Source organism: Conger conger, chromosome 2, assembly GCF_963514075.1.
Source record: "Conger conger chromosome 2, fConCon1.1, whole genome shotgun sequence".
In the NCBI taxonomy this organism is placed as follows: Eukaryota; Metazoa; Chordata; class Actinopteri; order Anguilliformes; family Congridae; genus Conger; species Conger conger.
The window spans coordinates 24,383,171-24,401,546 of NC_083761.1; the positions used below are offsets into that span (position 1 = coordinate 24,383,171).

The 18,376-nt window shown below is 42.9% G+C and overlaps 2 protein-coding genes across 7 annotated transcripts in view; one reads left to right on the forward strand and one right to left on the reverse strand.

The window, feature by feature from the left end:
- Positions 1-3,543: 3,543 nt before the first annotated feature.
- On the reverse strand, positions 3,544-15,882 carry zdhhc6 (zinc finger DHHC-type palmitoyltransferase 6). Of its 3 annotated transcripts, XM_061227373.1 has the most exons (12): positions 15,752-15,882; positions 13,981-14,536; positions 11,845-11,936; positions 11,442-11,601; positions 10,840-10,909; positions 10,748-10,761; positions 10,152-10,205; positions 8,635-8,802; positions 7,668-7,709; positions 7,136-7,281; positions 6,165-6,211; positions 3,544-4,560 (listed from the first exon to the last, which is right to left on the reverse strand). In XM_061227373.1, exons 2-12 carry the CDS (start codon positions 14,245-14,247, stop codon positions 4,460-4,462), a joined length of 1,161 nt encoding a protein of 386 aa, XP_061083357.1. In that variant the 5' UTR covers positions 14,248-14,536; positions 15,752-15,882; the 3' UTR covers positions 3,544-4,459. The 3 variants fall into 3 exon arrangements, with proteins under 3 accessions (XP_061083357.1, XP_061083340.1, XP_061083348.1); XM_061227356.1 differs by having other exon boundaries at positions 10,748-10,909; XM_061227364.1 differs by lacking the exon at positions 15,752-15,882 and adding an exon at positions 15,558-15,745 and having other exon boundaries at positions 10,748-10,909.
- vti1a (vesicle transport through interaction with t-SNAREs 1A) overlaps positions 15,875-18,376 on the forward strand; it is a 187,844-nt gene continuing 185,342 nt past the window's right edge. For 2 of the 4 annotated variants that reach the window (XM_061227389.1, XM_061227405.1), the window contains exon 1: positions 15,875-16,496. In XM_061227389.1, coding sequence (XP_061083373.1) covers positions 16,403-16,496 — 94 coding nt within the window. In that variant the 5' untranslated portion in view covers positions 15,875-16,402. The remainder of the gene's footprint in view (positions 16,497-18,376) is intronic. The other 2 variants (XM_061227398.1, XM_061227413.1) reach the window with 2 other exon arrangements.

Genomic DNA, 18,376 nt, shown 5'->3' on the forward strand with positions numbered 1-18,376 from the left:
CAGGATTGTGCTGCTACCAGTTACCCTGGCTCTATCAGGTAATTAGCCGAATGCACCATGACCAATGACAAGACATTTATCAGCTGCTGCTTATATCATGAATGTGGCTATAAATGACAGATCGTGTAAATTATTGGGCTAATTAAATAATTAAGAGCAGAGGTTGGTCTGAAATCCAGTAACAGATATGGAGCACTTCCTGCCCAACACTGCTTTGGAGAGTTTTGAAAGCAAAGGTGACTTCTCTTGACCTGTAAAACATGACTTTACCTGTAAACTAGCCGGACCACACACAGTTTAACTTCAGAAACCTAATCCCACAACTAAACACAGTAGGGCCAGTTTCACAGACACAGATTAACCCCTGTGTTCTGTGCACTTTTTGGACCCGTTAGTACTGGTCGCTGGGTCAAATTGACCCGGAACAATCTTGGGATTTTAAAGCAATATATGAATTAAAATTGTGTCAAAATACTACAAATATTGTCTTATTCCCAAAAAATATATGATTAATGCCTGCTAATTACCCCTGCTAGATCACATTGAACAATTATAGTGTTATATTTGTTTTTGTAAAAAACTTGTAATTCATGGAAGAAATCCACGATAATGAAGACATGGGCGGCACGAATCATGTTTATCTTGAGAAAATGCAAATTAAACAAGAACTTTCACTTCTTGATGTTTAAAGCAAGAGCGAAAGGTAACAGTTTTCATCACTATGTGTAACGGTGTGTGCGTTTGCATGTGTATACCAGCCTGCACCAGATAAAACAGAACACTGTGTGTGTATGCCTGTCTACTCACCACCTTATGGACAGAATTTGAATGTGTATTACATATATAGGCTTTTTTCTTGCAGTTGCTACATGTGGTCTACAGTGATGTGAAAAAGTGTTTGCCCCCTTCCGATTTCTTATTTTTTTGCATGTTTGTCACACTTAAATGTTTCAGATCATCAAACAAATTTAAATATTAGTCAAAGACAACACAAGTAAACACAAAATGCAGTTTTTTAAATGAAGGTTTTTATTATTAAGGGAGAAAAAAAAATCCAAACCTACATGGCCCTGTGTGAAAAAGTGATTGCCCCCCCTGTTAAAACATAACTTAACTGTGGTTTATCAAACCTGAGTTCAATTTCTCTAGCCACACCCAGGCCTGATTACTGCCATACCTGTTCTCAATCAAGAAATCACTTAAATAGGACCTGCCTGACAAAGTGAAGTAGACCAAATGATCCTCAAAAGCTAGACATCATGCCGAGAGCTAAAGAAATTCAGGAACAGATGAGAAAGAAAGTAATTGAGATCTATCAGTCTGGAAAAGGTTATAAAGCCATTTCTAAAGCTTTGGGACTCCAGCGAACAGTGAGAGCCATTATCCACAAATGGCGAAAACATGGAACAGTGGTGAACCTTCCCAGGAGTGGCCAACCGACCAAAATTACCCCAAGAGCGCAGCGACGACTCATCCAAGAGGTCACAAAAGACCCCACAACAACATCCAAAGAACTGCAGGCCTCAATTGCCTCAGTTAAGGTCAGTGTTCATGACTCCACCATAAGAAAGAGACTGGGCAAAAATGGCCTGCATGGCAGAGTTCCAAGATGAAAACCACTGCTGAGCAAAAAGAACATTAAGGCTCGTCTCAATTTTGCCAGAAAACATCTTGATGTTCCCCAAGACTTTTGGAAAAATACTCTGTGGTCTGACGAGACAAAAGTTGAACTTTTTGGAAGGTGTGTGTCCCATTACATCTGGCGTAAAAGTAACACCGTATTTCAGAAAAAGAACATCATACCAACAGTAAAATATGGTGGTGGTAGTGTGATGGTCTGGGGCTGTTTTGCTGCTTCAGGACCTGGAAGACTTGCTGTGATAAATGGAACCATGAATTCTGCTGTCTACCAAAAAATCCTGAAGGAGAATGTCCGGCCATCTGTTCGTGACCTCAAGCTGAACGAACTTGGGTTCTGCAGCAGGACAATGATCCAAAACACACCAGCAAGTCCACCTCTGAATGGCTGAAGAAAAACAAAATGAAGACTTTGGAGTGGCCTAGTCAAAGTCCTGACAGTTTGGTCTACACAGTTCAAGACGGGGGCCCCCCCCTGCCAGCTGGCTGGGCTCACTGTGTAATCCTAGCACAATTTAGCAGTTAATCAGTTTGAAACTATACAGGGTACATATCATACTTTAATACAGATATATTGATAAACTTTTAGCACACATCATCGAGAGTTTTGGAGGAACCAGCCTGCTCACTAAGGCGGAGTCTGATTTTGACTTGTGATTGGTTATCATGCTTTTAGGAGGGAGATCTTTCGTTCTGTGAATTTTCCCCTACAAATGTCGTGTCTAGGAAACGACAGAGTCCAAATCTTCAATTTGTCGAAAAACATCTTCGCGAGGGAAAAGACGACACCAGGCAGCAAGATCTTCAGGAAAATCAGACTTTATTAGCTCACGTGCATAAAGCCGGATCAGCTCTCCAGAACTGAACCCCGACTGGCATTTGTACACCCGACCTGAATCCTATTGAAATGCTGTGGCATGACCTTAAAAAGGCGGTTCATGCTCGAAAACCCTCCAATGTGGCTGAATTACAACAATTCTGCAAAGATGAGTAGGCCAAAATTCCTCCACAGCGCTGTAAGAGACTCATTGCAAGTTATCGCAAACGCTTGATTGCAGTTGTTGCTGCTAAGGGTGGCCCAACCAGTTATTAGGTTTAGGGGGCAATCACTTTTTCAGGGCCATGTAGGTTTGGATTTTTTTTCTCCCTTAATAATAAAAACCTTCATTTAAAAACTGCATTTTGTGTTTACTTGTGTTGTCTTTGACTAATATTTAAATTTGTTTGATCTGAAACATTTAAGTGTGACAAACATGCAAAGAAATAAGAAAACACTTTTTCACACCACTGTATATATTTGTATCCCCTAAGCTGCGGTGGTGAAGGTCATAGGCTCTGAGACGATATGGCTTCAAGAAGGGCGTCGTTCTCAAGAATCTCTAGATCCATCTGGGCCCCCAGCTAACATAAACTGGAATAGATAAGGTACAATTGGCTACCAAATGGGGAGAGAAAGAATAAAGAATATGTTGAGGGAATCCTTATGGACCAGGAGTAAAGGGGTGGATATGTATTGTGTATTAGAATTGTTGTGCATATGGGGGTGGAGGTGGGTCACTAGGCTTGGTGGAGAAGGCTGTGTCCAATCCATGAAATATGTTGCAAATCTGATTCATAGAAAGGCAACAAAAATATATGTGCATAGGTGTGCATTAGAGATTTAGTTTGACAGGAAGTGAAGACCCCATATTTACCATGATGGGGTAAATGGCTACTCAATGAAAATGTGTTCTTTTACATGCTCTTCACAGTAAATCAGCCAAGGCCTTGGAGTTTCAGGTTAAAACTTTTTAATTAAAGCCTAAAAATATTTCCAGTATCACTTTTCTTTAAGTGAAAGTAGTCCTGGACTAATTTGAGTTTTGTATGGGGAAATCGCAGTTTAGAATAACAAACTTCACCATGTTCTTCTGTTTTCATCTTTTCTTTTAATGACTTTCAATTGCACAAAATGTTCAGCTTGTCATTCACCAAAAAAAAAGAAAAAGAAAATTACATATCAAAGAATAGTAAGGCTTGCTTAAATGCAGGTCAAAGTGAAGAGAGATTTGGCGTTTAGTTTTACGTGGAATGGGACATGCTATCTAGATTACACGCTAAAAAGGAGATTGCACCTCCTCCATTTCACTTAGGAGAGATGTCCTTCATCCTAAAAATCAAAAGAATTCTCCAGACTAAACAGTTCTCTCTACAAATGAACGTAATTGCACTCCGGCCTCCTGCCAGAGCTTCCATTTTGTACGCCAAGGAGCGACAAATCACATTCCTCAAGGGCCGAGAACTGCTGGTTTTCCACCCTCCCTTTACCTGGGAGTCAGGCACTAAGACAGTCTGGCCCATTGGTAGCACTAAACGTTCACTTAATTACCTGGAAGAAAAGAAAACTATGGGCTGGATTTGGATTTGAAGGCCAGATTTGATTATCCCTGCTCTAACCATAATTCTAACAGCATTGAAAACAATCATTTTCACCAATGCAATATCGGGTGAACAGGCATTTGAAATGTGTGAAACCTTTCACGTAAGGGATATTTTATTTTTTAAATCTGAAGAGAAAAGATGAGGGTCTCTCTCGTCTTAATATAAAAATGTCATTTCTACTGTACAAAGAATACGGAGACCTCCACAGCCACGGTCCTGGCTGATCCAGTCGCACAGTAAAAATGGAAACAAGAGAACTATTATCATAATTACTACAATTGGTTCAAGTAAAGAGATAAACTGAACAAACCGAAAGCCCCCCCCAAATTAAAACATGCGCCTGGTACCCCATTCTCACCCCCCTTACAAAGTGTTTTTTTTATTTCATTTATACAATATATTAGTTCTCTTTCTTCTCTTCACTGGTGGAGTTGTTTGCCGTGTCGTACAGACACTTCTCCACGCATTTCCGTGGAAACCACCCTCTCATGCGGTCTCCAGCTGAAAAAGAAGAGGGAGCGAAGGATGAGAGGCCAAACTGTGAAAGAGAGACCCCGAAATGCTCACAAAAGGGAGACTCTGCACACGTGCCGACAAACTTAAACCAGAAACCCCGCTCAGGGGCAGCGCTAAAGGTGGTCCTGCTTGTTGCTTCATGCAAACCTATAACTAGAGAGCTAATGTAGCGTAGTGGGATAACCTGGATCGGGTAAAGCAAGCGAGACAGCCAAAGTCTGCAGAAGAACTGTGACAACAAGGGAGGCCTGTAGCGTAGTGGTTAAGGTAAATGACTGGGACACGCAAGGTCGATGGTTCTAATCCCGGTGTAGCCACAATAAGATCCGCACAGCCATTGGGCCCTTGAGCAAGGCCCTTAATCCTGCATTGCTCCAGGGGAGGACTGTCTCCTGCTTAGTCTAATCAACTGTATGTCGCTCTGGATAAGAGCATCTGCCAAATGCCAGTAATGTAATGTAATGTAATTGAAAAGAAGAGTGAATTAAGTAATCAGGTTTAATGAATGCAGGAGACCATATAAGGTTCTAAGTGACATTTTTAACAAAAATTAGTCATAAATATGTTGTTTTTAGGGCACTAAATAGGTGCATGAAGTTTTAAACAAAAATATTGTTTAAAAGTATGAAAAAATGCTACATTTAAAAGGTAGTATCTGCTTGGAGCCCATTCACTAAGGTATCTTAGAAGTACAATATGGTAAATGGTTGGCATTTATATAGCACCTTTATCCAAAGCGCTGTACAATTGATGCTTCTCATTCATCCATTCGTACACACACTCACACACCAACGACCGTGCAAGGCACCAACCAGCTTGTCAGGAGCATTTGGGGGTTAGGTGTCTTGCTCAGGGCCACTTTGACACACCCAGGGTGGGATCGGACTGACAACCCTCCGACTGCCAGACGACTGCCTTACTGCCTGAGCAAACATCGCCCTGTCTCAAAACCACCAAGCAGACATAACCTTATAATTCCAAGGTCACGGTGTGCTGGAGGCACTCCGAATTTCACTATTCAGAATATTCGGTCTCAGACTTTTAACCATCCGTCAAACTCTTGCAATCTATCGAAACCGGAAACATCACCGACACTCCAGTTTAAAGGCCAGTTTATAGTCCATGGATGTAGCTGATCGCAGCGACATTTGGTTTATAATCGGGGAGACCGGAGTGCCATTCCGCTTTTTGCTAATGTCAACGACATTCACGTTCATGAACATTCTGCCGAGCTAAACTATGTCGGAGGACTACAAACTGTCAGACCAAGCTGGGGCTCATAGAACCCAAACAAAAAAATCTGACCGGCACAGGTCAACATAAAAATGAAAACCTGGCCCTTAGACAGCCCTCCGTAACAGAGAAACCGTCGTTAATCTAACCCGCCTTGAACGGAAACACGATAAAACTGAAATCCACTACCACGGAAACCTCACGCCCGCACAACTGTCAGTAACTTTGCAAACCTGGAGAACAGCGTCACAAACGCCACGCTCGTAACCTCTGAATAGCGAGCTTTGTATTTTTACAGTTTACAGTTTGTTTTTTTAACAGTCAAATGGTGGCAGACAGAAGTTTGTGAGCTTTACCTTTGGCTTGCTCCTCACTCAGGACTTTGTCTCCGTACATCCACCACCTGCAAACACACACACGCACAGCACAACATGGCTCAGGTGTGTGTCCATCAAATCACATTCACATTCTCCCACTGCTGTGTATTTTTTTATTATGAAGTCATATTCACAATACCTATAACATACACTCAGTGAGCACTTTATTAGGTGATTCTTTTTTTTGACTTATGAAGTCTTCTGCTGCTTTAGCCTATCCACTTAACAGGTTTGATGCATTGTGGGTTCAGAGATGCTCTTCTGCATACCACTGTTGTAATGTGTGGTTATTTGTGTTACTGTCACCTTCCTGTCAGCTTTGACCAGTCTGGCCATTCTCCTCTGACGTCTCTCAGTATCAAGGCGTTTCTGCCTGCGGAACTTCTGCTCACTGGATGCTTTTAGTTTTTCGCACCATTCTCAGCAAACCCTAGAGACTGTTGTGTGTGAAAATCCCAAGAGATCAGCAGCTTCTGAGATACTCAAAGCAATCTGGAACTTACAATCACCCCACGGTCAAAGTCACTTTTTTAACATAGAACAGCTGCCAACAATTGGCTGATTAGATAATCGCATGAATAAGTAGGTATATAGGTGTTCCTAATAAAGCGCTCAGCGAGTGTATCATGCATGCATGTACATACAATTTCTTTTGTATTTATTACGTTTCCAGGTTCACACAGGATGCGTCTTGTACCCACAGTTGTCTTGTGTGTGTTCAGCGTTTTACAACCCTTACACCAAGCCTGCCTCTACGGTTCACATTGAATCAACAAAATCTAAAACGGGGGGGGTGAATTCATTACAAGCTCCCCCTATACTCGCGTGCAGCGCCCCGGGGATGGAGACGATCCAGTGGGGAATCACGCCTCCCCCTAAATCCCGCCCCCCGTTTTGGCGCCGTGTAAACCAGCGAGCTCCCCCCTCCCCGGGGCCCGGCCGGCACTCACTTGGTCCCGCGGGTGGCGAACAGCACCTCCCCCCGGGTCAGGCTGATGCGCGGCTCTTCAGTGCAGGGCGTGCGCAGGAAGGTGCGGAGCCCCTTGCTGATCGGACAGCAGGCACCATTGTAGTCCTCAACCACTCGGTACTGGATCTGCCAATCACAACGTCGCCGGTGAGGATCACAACACTGCTCGACCAATCAAATGCTCACGTCTGACAATTGCAGCGTGGGCGGTGACGATCACAACACCGCTCGACCAATCAAAAGCTCACAGCAAGCTGCACTACACACACCGAAAGAAACATTCCATCCCACAAAGAGGAGAGAGTCTATACAGGTACTGCAACCGTCTCTGCTCTGCAGGTAAAATACATGAGCATACCTCTAGGTTCTGAGATTTCTTTACTTATTACCTTGCCTTCATTTTATAGACAAAATTCATTCCAATGCCAGTTTTTACTTGTTACTAATATGGTTGTAAGTATTTGGCACCACCTGCTGTATAACTACCAGCACTGCTCTATTTATCTACTTACACTTCTCACTCTTTTGTCAGCCTTCTGTTTCAGCTGCTCAATCTGAGGGGGAAACAAAGCAGAAAATTCTTATCAAACCACCAAAAATCAGTTGTTGCATATCATTATATCGTTATTGTAAGTTCTCGCACAGCATCAAAGTAAAAACGACTAATTTGGTTTCTTGGTATTTCTGTGCATCTTGGTAACGTTGCACTCCGACGGACAGCTGTACTGAAACAGCGCGGGAGATTCTGCACATAAAAGCGATGCAATTTAAAACTTGTCATGGCATCAATTTACATAACTATTTAATCTTGTGGGAGGACAGATTATGACTAATCTTTGGAATGCAGAGGAAGGAGGAAAAGAGCTACTGAACTGAGTGACTCACCGTGCCTTGATACGATTATGAAACGTTCCTTTATTTTTTTGGCTTGTTTTCTGCCCAGCGTTTGACAATGGTCATAAGTATACTGTCACATGCAGCCACATGAGGAGGGCTGGTCACCTAGGGGCAATTCCACGGTGACTGACGTGACAACTGCTGGATATTGGGGTGGTAAAGCCTAATACAGACACATAAAGAGACTGACATATGCTTTTATAACCCTCAGGTAATAACTGTTATCAGTCTCTATTATGTAGCTGCATTGGGCTTTGCCACCCAAATATCCAGCAGTTGTAATGTCAGTCACCATGGAATTGCTCCTGGGGTGATTTAACCCTTTCAGTCTCAAGAGTGCACAGAAGCGTAACTACCATAAAATCCCAAGAGTGCCATATGGCATTCTTGACCTAATACCTTTATCAACCAACCAAAATGACTGCAGTACCCTACAAAATTCTCTCAAACCCCCTTGGGAATTGGGTGGAGCCACTTCTTACCAGGCTGGGGACTGAAAGAGTTAAAGTGGTCTGTGGTCGGCGCCTACGGTCACGGTGAGCGCGAATGCGCCCGTGGGTCACGGGCTGCGACCGTACTCACGGTTAAGGTGTGCTGGTGACACTTCTCGTGCACGGGCCACTCTACCCCGTCCCCCTCAGGTACGCCTGACCAGGTGAACACCTGCTTGAAGTTCTCCCACCGGCTGCCCAGGTCGTAGGGGAAGATGAACTCTTCCCCCGTTTGGTAGTACTGGATCCGGTCCCTGGCCTGGGAGGAGGGGGGGGGGGGAGAGAGAGACGGTTTAAGGCTTTTTGCAAAGTCAAAGCAAACGCAGGCGGGGCGACGGTCAGATAACACGAAACGTTCTCACAATGTTGCTGCCATGTAGCGGCAATGTTGTAACGTTGACGAAACATTGCGGTAACGTTGCGAGAACATGGAGACCGCAGTGAGCGCGTAACACAGTGAAACGTCAACGTGGAAAGTGTGAGCTGGCTAAGAAACCATAGCACCGCAGACCTGGGTCAAATATGTAATTGCTTCGGATGCAAATACTTTTCTGCGGTCGATTGATCTTGCCTGGTGCAATTGAGACAAGACAAAAAAAATAATTAAAAATTAAAAATAAATAATAGAAATTGCCATATGAATCATTGGGAAATTTTATATATTGGTTTCAGTTGCGGAACATACAGCAGGACAGTTTTAAAAAACTTTTTCCTCAATTAACCAATTCTTCATAACCATATGAACACATCTTAAAGCATATGTATATTCCTAAAGATTTTATTAATTTGAATGCTTTATACTTATAATAATAATAATAATACTGGCGAGAGAGCTTTCTGCCATTATGCACCAAAACTCTGGAACATTTTCCCACAAAACATTAGAAGCTCAGACTCAATTTTAAAAAGCAGCTCAAACCTTCCTTTTTAATTTAGCTTTTAACTAATTTCTATCCTGCCCATTGATACACATTTATATTTTTATTTTGTCTTATACCATTTTCATCATTATCTTTTATTCTACTTAGTTATTTTTTACTAATTATTTATTGACTCTATCATACTATTTTATTCATGTTTTTACTTCAATATACATCGTTGCATTTTTTGTATTTCATTCATGTTGTTTCTATGCTTTAAAACTGATTATGATTGAGGTGCCTTTCCCTGTTTTTTGCCTTTTATCTTTATTCTTCCTGTTAAGCACAATGAGTTGCAGTCTGCATGAAAGGCGCTATACAAATAAAACTATTATTATAATTATTATTATTACTGTATATTTCCACACCAAAGTTGTTTCCTCCCACTTTGGAAAAGCTGAAATTTAACTTCATTGTGTGCATTGTGGATGTCGATATATCCTGTATCAGAATATCCTTCAATTTTCCGTACCGCTGCAGTCAATATCCTTTTGCATTACATCGCGGAAGCCAGCGCTGCCCTAACTTCAGTTTCAGTGTCTTCAGTTCCAGCACCCCCCCCCCCCCCGAAATCACACAGCCAGTGCGCTATGGGGTGAAAGAGCAGCATCCTCCATAACCACGTGATGTGCAATCTGCCCAGCGGTGGTCATTACCGCCGACCGCACAAACGGTTTTCGTGACGCACCTTCTCCTCGATCCAGGCTTCGATGGACGTCTTGTTTCGGACAATCACTTTCATCTGGGAGCAAGGAGGACAAAGGCAGCATTAAAACACATGGCACCATTTCCAGACCTTATAAGGTTCTAACTGACATTTTCGACAAATGGTAAATGGCAAATGTTTGGCATTTAATTGGCGCCTTCATCCAAAGCACTGTACAATTGATGCTTCTCATTCATACACGCACAAAACCGCACGTCAGGAGCATTTGGGGGTTAGGTGTCTTGCCCAGGGTCACTTCGACACACCCAGGGCGGGATCGAACCGGCAACCCTCCGACTGCCAGCATTCACAATGAGTTAGTGTCATAAATACGTTGTTTTTAGGACACTGAAATGTTACACAAAAATACTGTCTGAAAGTATTCAGAAATTCTAAATTACAAGGTCGTATATGCTAGGAGACCATTCGCTTTGGAATCTTTCAAGCTCACTATCCCAATCCCGCTCAGAATGCAGACAGGTCCTAATAATTCCAAGGCTGAGATTTGCTTGTGTCCCCGAGCGGTTGTTATGACGACGGGACCATGCGTGCGCTACGGCACCAGGGCGGGGTCCCACCTGTATGCAAAACAGCATGCCCACGGCGATGGTGGTGCCCAGCGCCAGCCCCAGGGCGAAAAGCGTGGCGGCGAAGGCGGGCACGCTGAACGGCATGATGGGACTGTGCGTCCTCTTGAGGGCGCTCATGTCGATTTTCACCGAGCTCCACCCGAACGATATCTGCAACAGGGGAGGGAAAAGGTCAGGGGTTACGACGTTGCACACCGTTGGGAAAAATCATATCGTTCAACACAGAAACCGAAGCAAAGCGTTTTCAGATTTAACATGCCCCAGGTACTCAATTATTCAAGATTCAAGAGATTTAGGGCAAGCCTAAAACGTATAGCCCAGTACACAAACCTGTACCCTAGTTCAAAATACAAATAATTTCTTATTTAGCCGACGCTTTCGTCCAAAGTGACTAACAGTTGATTAGACTAAGCAGGGGACAATCCCCCCTGGAGCAATGCAGGGTTAAGGGCCTTGCTCAAGGGCCCAACGGCTGCGCAGATCTTAACATAGCTACACTGGGGCTTGAACCGCCAAACTTTCAGGATCGCAGTCACCTTAGCCACTAGGCTACAGGCCTCCCCCGGACACTCAAACTCGAACTTGAACACTCCTCCAAGACGACAGCGTTGGATAAGGTAAAAAGCAGAACCCTCGACGCTGCCCTCTGCTGGAGAGAGTAGGGGGCTGCGGCGCCACTCACTCGGTCGTAGAGCTGGGTGTACATGGTCATGGTGAAGATGAAGGCTGCATGGACGCAGCCCAGGGGTGCCAGCAGGAGGAAGCTGGTGAAGTAGGCATGGTTCAGGTGACCACAGCAGTTGTTTATCCACGGGCAGTGGTGATCCATCTTCATCACACACCTGCACACAAAATATACAACATTTTCTTAATAATAGTCATATTAATATTAATTTGTTAAATTAAAATAAAAAAAACCCTCAGGCAATTGAGTCCCAAAAACTGGAGTTGAGAAACACTACTGTCGTGAACACTCAGTGTGAAGACAGGTTTAAGTACACACTTGTTTTCTTCTTGAAGACACAACTGTACTGACCTTAACCCTGTTAAACCAGCCCAAGAACACACCCGTAAGGCACTCGTACCTGTTACACTTGCGGCAGTGGTGAGATCTTGGGGATTTGTATCCTTGGCATACTCGACAGAATTGTAAGTAAACGGAATCTTGTGAATTTTCCTGTTGAAGAAAAAACAGAACAAAAACACTAGTCATTTATTGTGGTCACTAGTGTCTGACGTTACTGTCCAAAGGTGACTTACAGGAGAAAAATCACCCAAAAATTTAAAAATTAAATAACATGCATCTATTACCTAATATGTAGAGCTGGTTTACTAGACATGGATCCAGCCTAGTCTTAGACAAACTACTTTCTTCAAATTTTCCTCCTGACTTCCCTCCAATCTTGGTTGGCATTTATATAGCGCCTTTATCCAAAGTGCTGTACAATTGATGCTTCTCATTCACCCATTCATACACACACTCACACACCGATGGCCATGCAAGGCGCCGACCAGCTCGTCAGGAGCATTTGGGGGTTAGGTGTCTTGCTCAGGGACACTAAATGCCAAACGTAAATGCCATCGGCATTTGTCAGATTGAAGGTGACAGGTCAGATGTCGCCACAAAATGTGTCATACTAATGAACAAACCTTTCCGCGCGACCATGCATTCATGTGCCAATTCCCGAACACTGACTGGAGTGGGATAGTGCGGAGCACAGATGTTCACGGTTTGAGATGCAAGATGCCTTAGAGATTGTGAAATTTTTTTTTTGGAATTTGGCAGATATGCTTCCATACTCAAGAAATGTAGCATAACATAATACTCCATTGACACTCACCGAGCTTTATTCTAAACATATTTACTTTATTACACCTACTTATCTAATCAGCCAATCGGGTGCCAGCAGTGCAATGCGTACAATTGTGTAGATTTGGGTCAGGAACTTCAATAAATGTTCACATCAACCATCAGAATTTGGAAAGAATTTGATCAAAGTGACTGACTGTGGAATGAATGTTGGCGGCAGACAAGGTGGTTTGAGTTTCTCAGAAACTGCTGATCTCCTGGGATTTTCACGCACACTAGTCTCTAGAGTTTTCAAAGAATGGCGCAAAAAAAACAAACGAAAAAATCCAGTGAACAGCAGTGCTGCAGACAGAAACGTCTTGTTAATGAGAGATGTCAGAGGAGAATGGCCAGACTGGTCGAAGCTGACAGGAAGGTGACAGTAATGCAAATAACCACACACTACAACAGTGGTATGCAAAAGAGCATCTCTGAACACACAACGCACCATAACTCTAAGTGGATAGGCTACAGCAGTAGAAGTAAAAAAAATAAATCGAATGAATACCTAATAAAGTGCTCACTGAGTGTATATGCCCCCAGCTGCAGGTGTGGCAGACTGAAGACAACCCACAGCTCATTACATTACATTACTGGCATTTGGCAGACACTGTTATCCAGAGCGACGTACAGTTGATTATACCAAGCAGGAGACAATCCTCCCCTGGAGCAATGCAGGGTTAAGGGCCTTGCTCAAGGGCCCAACGGCAGTGCGGATCTTATTGTGCACTGGGATTCGAACCCCTGACCTTGCCTGTCCCAGTCATTTACCTTGACCACTACGCTACGGCTCTCATCTGAAACACTTGGCATCAGCCAGCGGCTTCTCTTCACACCGCAGCTAGAGACCGTGCGCGTACCCAATAGCGTGCGTGCGCAGGGGGCAAGATGCGGGCGCCAGAACAGTCAACAGGGGTTGCTTGGGCAATGGACTCTGCTATCCCTGCTGACTGAATACCTCCCATAAATCCCTTGCGCAATGCAATACCAATTGTGTACTGCCTGTGCAGGCCTGTCAGCCACAGTTGCCACCGGTACGGACAGGATTCGATCCAAGATGGCTCCTGACCTAATTTCTTTAGTGCAGTGTCATAGAAGGACATCTCTGCTAGTGATCCTTAAGAGTTCGTCCCAGGCATACAGCTGCCCAGGCACCACATAAACACGGCACAGCTGAGCAGAATGCCTCCTTTAGGGCATATAACATTATACGCCCCCATACTTACTTTGTTATGTTATGATATAACATCTTCGTACAGCTGGATACTAACATGCCAGGTTCAGGCTCAGCACCTCAGCCGCGGGTACAATGGTACAAAGCTACATGAGATGAGAACACAACCAGCAATGCTCCCCTTGATCTTATACGTACCGGTTTCCATCCCAGGGGGATGTAGCCAGGCCCCACGAACATGGCGTTGAAGTAATTGTAAAGGATGAGAACCGTCCAGTTTATCAACATGATAAAATTGACGCTTCCACCAGTGGTGTCTAAGGGCCAGTACCAGATGATGGAGTCCAAAACGGCAACTGTGGAACAGATGGCGATGACCGACAGGGCGATCATGGGCCCCCAGTGGCACAGCCTCTTCACCTCGTGAAGGTTCTCGAACCTGACAACGGCAAACAGGAAACTCATTTTTCTTCCCCCTGTTTTTCATGCAGCGGTTAGGGCAGAGCAGTCTCTAGGACACCAGAAGGTTAAACTCGCTTCGGCTCCTGGCAAATTGGGTTTTCCCACAGAGGCGATGAGGACAATGGAGGCGGCGGACAGCGTTTTTTCAATCTGCGGAACATCCGGAGAGACGGAGCATCGCGGGTCATTGGAATGTTCCCTGTCCCAGAGTCCTTTGCTCTGTCACGGGGACTCATTCTTCTTCAGTGCTTTTCAGAGCACCCTTTCCTCATGAGAGAGGTCGTGCCTCCATCTAGAATCAAACAGCCAAAGATATTGCCAATGAAAATATTACAATGTATTACTCATGCAATTACTACAAATATTCCTGAATATTAATACTTCTGACAAGTTCAACAAGTCAAGGTTGATAACTAGGGCTGGCACTGTAAATATTCTAATTCATCATTTTTATTCACAATATTGGGACAGAGGACAAGTTTCATAAACTGCGCAACACCTCATTGAATGTAAAACATATACAACCTAATCTATTAATGACTGATTCGAACCTGTCCAGGTAATGCGAATTATTAAACCTCAAATCGTTGCCATGGGTCCATGCATGCTAAGCCCTGCTTGCAGAATTCAGAACAGTGCGCAATGTATGCACTGAATGACGTTACTACTGCACATCATAGTTGTATTAAACTATCCACGTTGGCGAAATGTCTTTGCAGATTATAACCTTGACACTCATTGAACGTCAATGAGTCACTCGTTGAAACATATTTAGAGGCGAGATAGAAAATACTGTTAGCACTAAAAAAGATTTCAATAACCATTTCTCTCACGGCGTTCTATTTCTGTCTAAGCTAACGTGCTTCTCAATTTCAGACCTCTGAGCTGTGTGGGAATTTTTCTTAATGTTGATTTTTCCATATCAATAACATATAGCTAAATTCATATTACTAACACAAGCATTTGTTATTCTAACCATTCTGATTCCGATATGAATTCGGATCCAATATGACAGTAAACCCGATGTTAACTATTATTAGCTAACTTGCTAGCTGACGGCAAGAAATTAGCAGTGTAGCTAACTAGCGAGACAGCTAACGGTTAGCCAACGGCGCTGTGTGCCAATTTCCAGAATTCCGTGATGGGAATTTCTCAGACAGAATCTACAAGCTGAAACTGTAAGACTTCAGCCAACAGATCCCACCAAGGGTATTTAGATTAGCTTCTGATCCGCTTTTTTTACGCATTATTCTTAAACAGATCATTTTCTTCCCATCTGAGCGTAACAAACCAGTCTCTTCGTTCCTACCTACCTCATGTGATCACGCTTGGACATGGGATTCAGCGCTAGGCTTTTGGCATGGGGTTAATTAACGAAGAATAGCGAATGGTTTTGGACAGCTTGGAATATTCTGTCTTTCAAATTATATGATAAAGAATATTAAACAAGCAAATGTTCGTTTTTTAAACGAATACACTGTTAACTGTCTCTTTAAATCAAACCCACCTCCCTCGCTACTTCCTTGTTTGTTCTTCCACTGCAGCTGGCTTCCCTGCTCCTTTGCTTGACACTTCCTGAACGTGTTACAGCATTACTTCACCTCCGCTGTGTCCCCTCTTGTTAAGAAAGTGGGAAATGTAGTGCTAATTTAGATACTAGTATTTAAGTAACTGACGGGCTCCTCGAGGGACTGGCGTTTCCCCATAACTTGGCTGTTTTATTCCAAGGCACTACACGCACTGTGCGTAATTAGACTGTATATCTATAGACTATGTAACGATATATATTATTTTTTCCTGAAGCAATACTTATTAGTAAAAAAAACCCAAAAAAACACGAAACGCTGTTAGCCCGTCCCCAATGAAGCCAAAAATACATTACAGGGAATAATGAAATTAAACAGTGCATTATAAGTACATGCTTAGACTTTTGAAAATGACAAAACAAACACAGGGAAAATTAGCATGCGTGAAATTCACAGAAGTCTGAGACTATTTTTGAACCTCTGAGACTGGAACCTAAACAAAATTCGTTTCGGTTTCTCTATCGGAAGGAAATCATTGCGATACAACCAGGAAGTGACGGATCCTGAAACATATTTTGGATTGTCAATTTACAGTTACTTCGCAATATATTTGTAAAACCATAGCCCCCACAATGTCTTCCGATTTTGAATCATACGAACAGGATTTTGGAACGCTGACAGCTGAGATTACAAATAAAATTGGAAGAATTCCTAAACTCGCTAGCGGTAAGTATCGCTAACGTTCACAAACGTTCCCAATACAATTGGCTTAGCCATGACTAACATTAACTGTGCTAAGTTAACTAGCCAGTGTCAACATGTATCATTAATTAAGTCTTATTTTACTTGTCATTTTTGCCTCGCTCGTTTACCAATATTGGCATCGTAACATGGACTGTGTATATGTAGCTTGCTAACTAGCAGGCAAGCTAACATCCACATGATCCACTAAATAAATTATTCAGTTTGAAGTCTGCGTAGCACACTAGACTTGAGTACGATCGATTATTAGATAAAGCAAGGAAAAAAAATAGATTTTATTCCTGTGATGCATTTTGCTGTATTTTAGACAAGTATAGTTACGTATATTGAATTTAGAAAGTGTTGTGATTGACGTCCATTTATCATATTGGAATGTGTACTGACTGTTGCATTCGCTGTAACACTTGTTAATTAACTTGCATGACCGCAATTCGTCATGATGGAGATGGGTAAAGATGCTCTGTGTATTATCATGTGAAAAAAAGAAAAGAAAAAAGAGTCGCTAAGCAACCAGCATTCCCTATTTATCAAGAAACCTACGTGTTTGTGCTGCTTGTGTGTCCGTGATAACTGTCGGAATTGATCACCCCTCGTTAGTTAATATACAGATTGTGAACAAGCACCGAAACCCAGCGGTGTTGCAAAAAAGAATGCTTCTGGTGGTACCGTAAAGGCGGTCAGCGCATTCTTCTGGCAAATGCACGAGTGTACTGGTACCTTTTCGAGTTCGCTTTAAATTGTTACTTCAGGTACCAAGTGTTCTTTTCCCTATGGTTAAATATTTATTTTCTTCAGTGTGGTTTAGTAAATAGTGATGACGTCTGCAGAGCACAAGTAGTCGCCCAATGAGTTGCCTTACTGAGGAGCATGATACTGACGTTATCCTGCTTTGAAGCCAGTCTTGTAGTCATAGCATATTCTGAATTGCATTTTCTGTTCCCACCAACACAGTTTCAGACCAACATTGTTAGTCTGCTGCTTATCCAGGACTGCATTTTTGATTTTGGTATCTTGAGTTCTGCACAATGATTTTCACTTATGAGTCGTCACATCAGACGACAAAGGACACCAGGACCAAAGTTAACACTTGTTTGTGTGAATGGTCATGGAACTTGCAGAAAAAACTAATACGAGAACCTGAATTTTGACCCTGACAAGCTTCTAAATGTCAGTGGTTGTCTGGCTGTGTCCTTCCAGTGTAAATGCTGGTGCACAGGTTGTTTTGACCATATGGTGTCAGGGTGAGGAAATTGGGCTAGTAACCTGGAGGTTGCAGGTTTAATTCTCAGCTAGGACACTGCCTTTGTGCCCTTGAGCAAGGTGCTTGAACTGAATTGCTGCAATATTTGTCCAGCTGTAAAAATGTACATTCTGTAAAAATGCTGAAAATAGTGTAATTTGCTCTGGATAAGGGCAAATTAATTAATCTGCTAAGTGCTTGTAAAATACTTGGCAGACAGAACCATGAAATATTGTGTAGGCAAGAGGTAGGTAATTCCATTCCTATGGGGCTGGTGTGTATGCAGGGTTTCCTTGTCACTAGTTACACTGGTCAAATGAGCTAATTAGCTGGATACATGCACACCATATAACCATGAGAACACTATAGGATTTTTCATGTCGGGACTCATGAGCAGCCTTTAGCTGTCATTCATGAGCCTATAAAAAATGTAGCTAGAATATCTATTAATAAATGATCAAGTAACAAGTATAACCCTTCTTGCCCTTCCCTGATGTACACTCAGTGAGCAGATTATTAGGTATTTATTAGACTTCTACTGCTGTAGCCACTTAGAGTTATGATGCGTTGTGTGTTTAAAGATGCTCTCGTCTGCATACCACTG

Bases quoted from the DNA above. Each gene is read 5' to 3' on its own strand.
- zdhhc6 (XM_061227356.1), bottom strand. From the start codon at position 14,247: ATGAGTTTCCTGTTTGCCGTTGTCAGGTTCGAGAACCTTCACGAGGTG. The intron at 11,937-13,980 runs GTACGTATAAGA...TTTCTTCAACAG, and splicing joins TCCCCCTGGGATGGAAACCG to GAAAATTCACAAGATTCCGT. The intron at 7,710-8,634 runs GTGAGTACGGTC...TTTCCCCCTCAG, and splicing joins GTCACCAGCACACCTTAACC to ATTGAGCAGCTGAAACAGAA.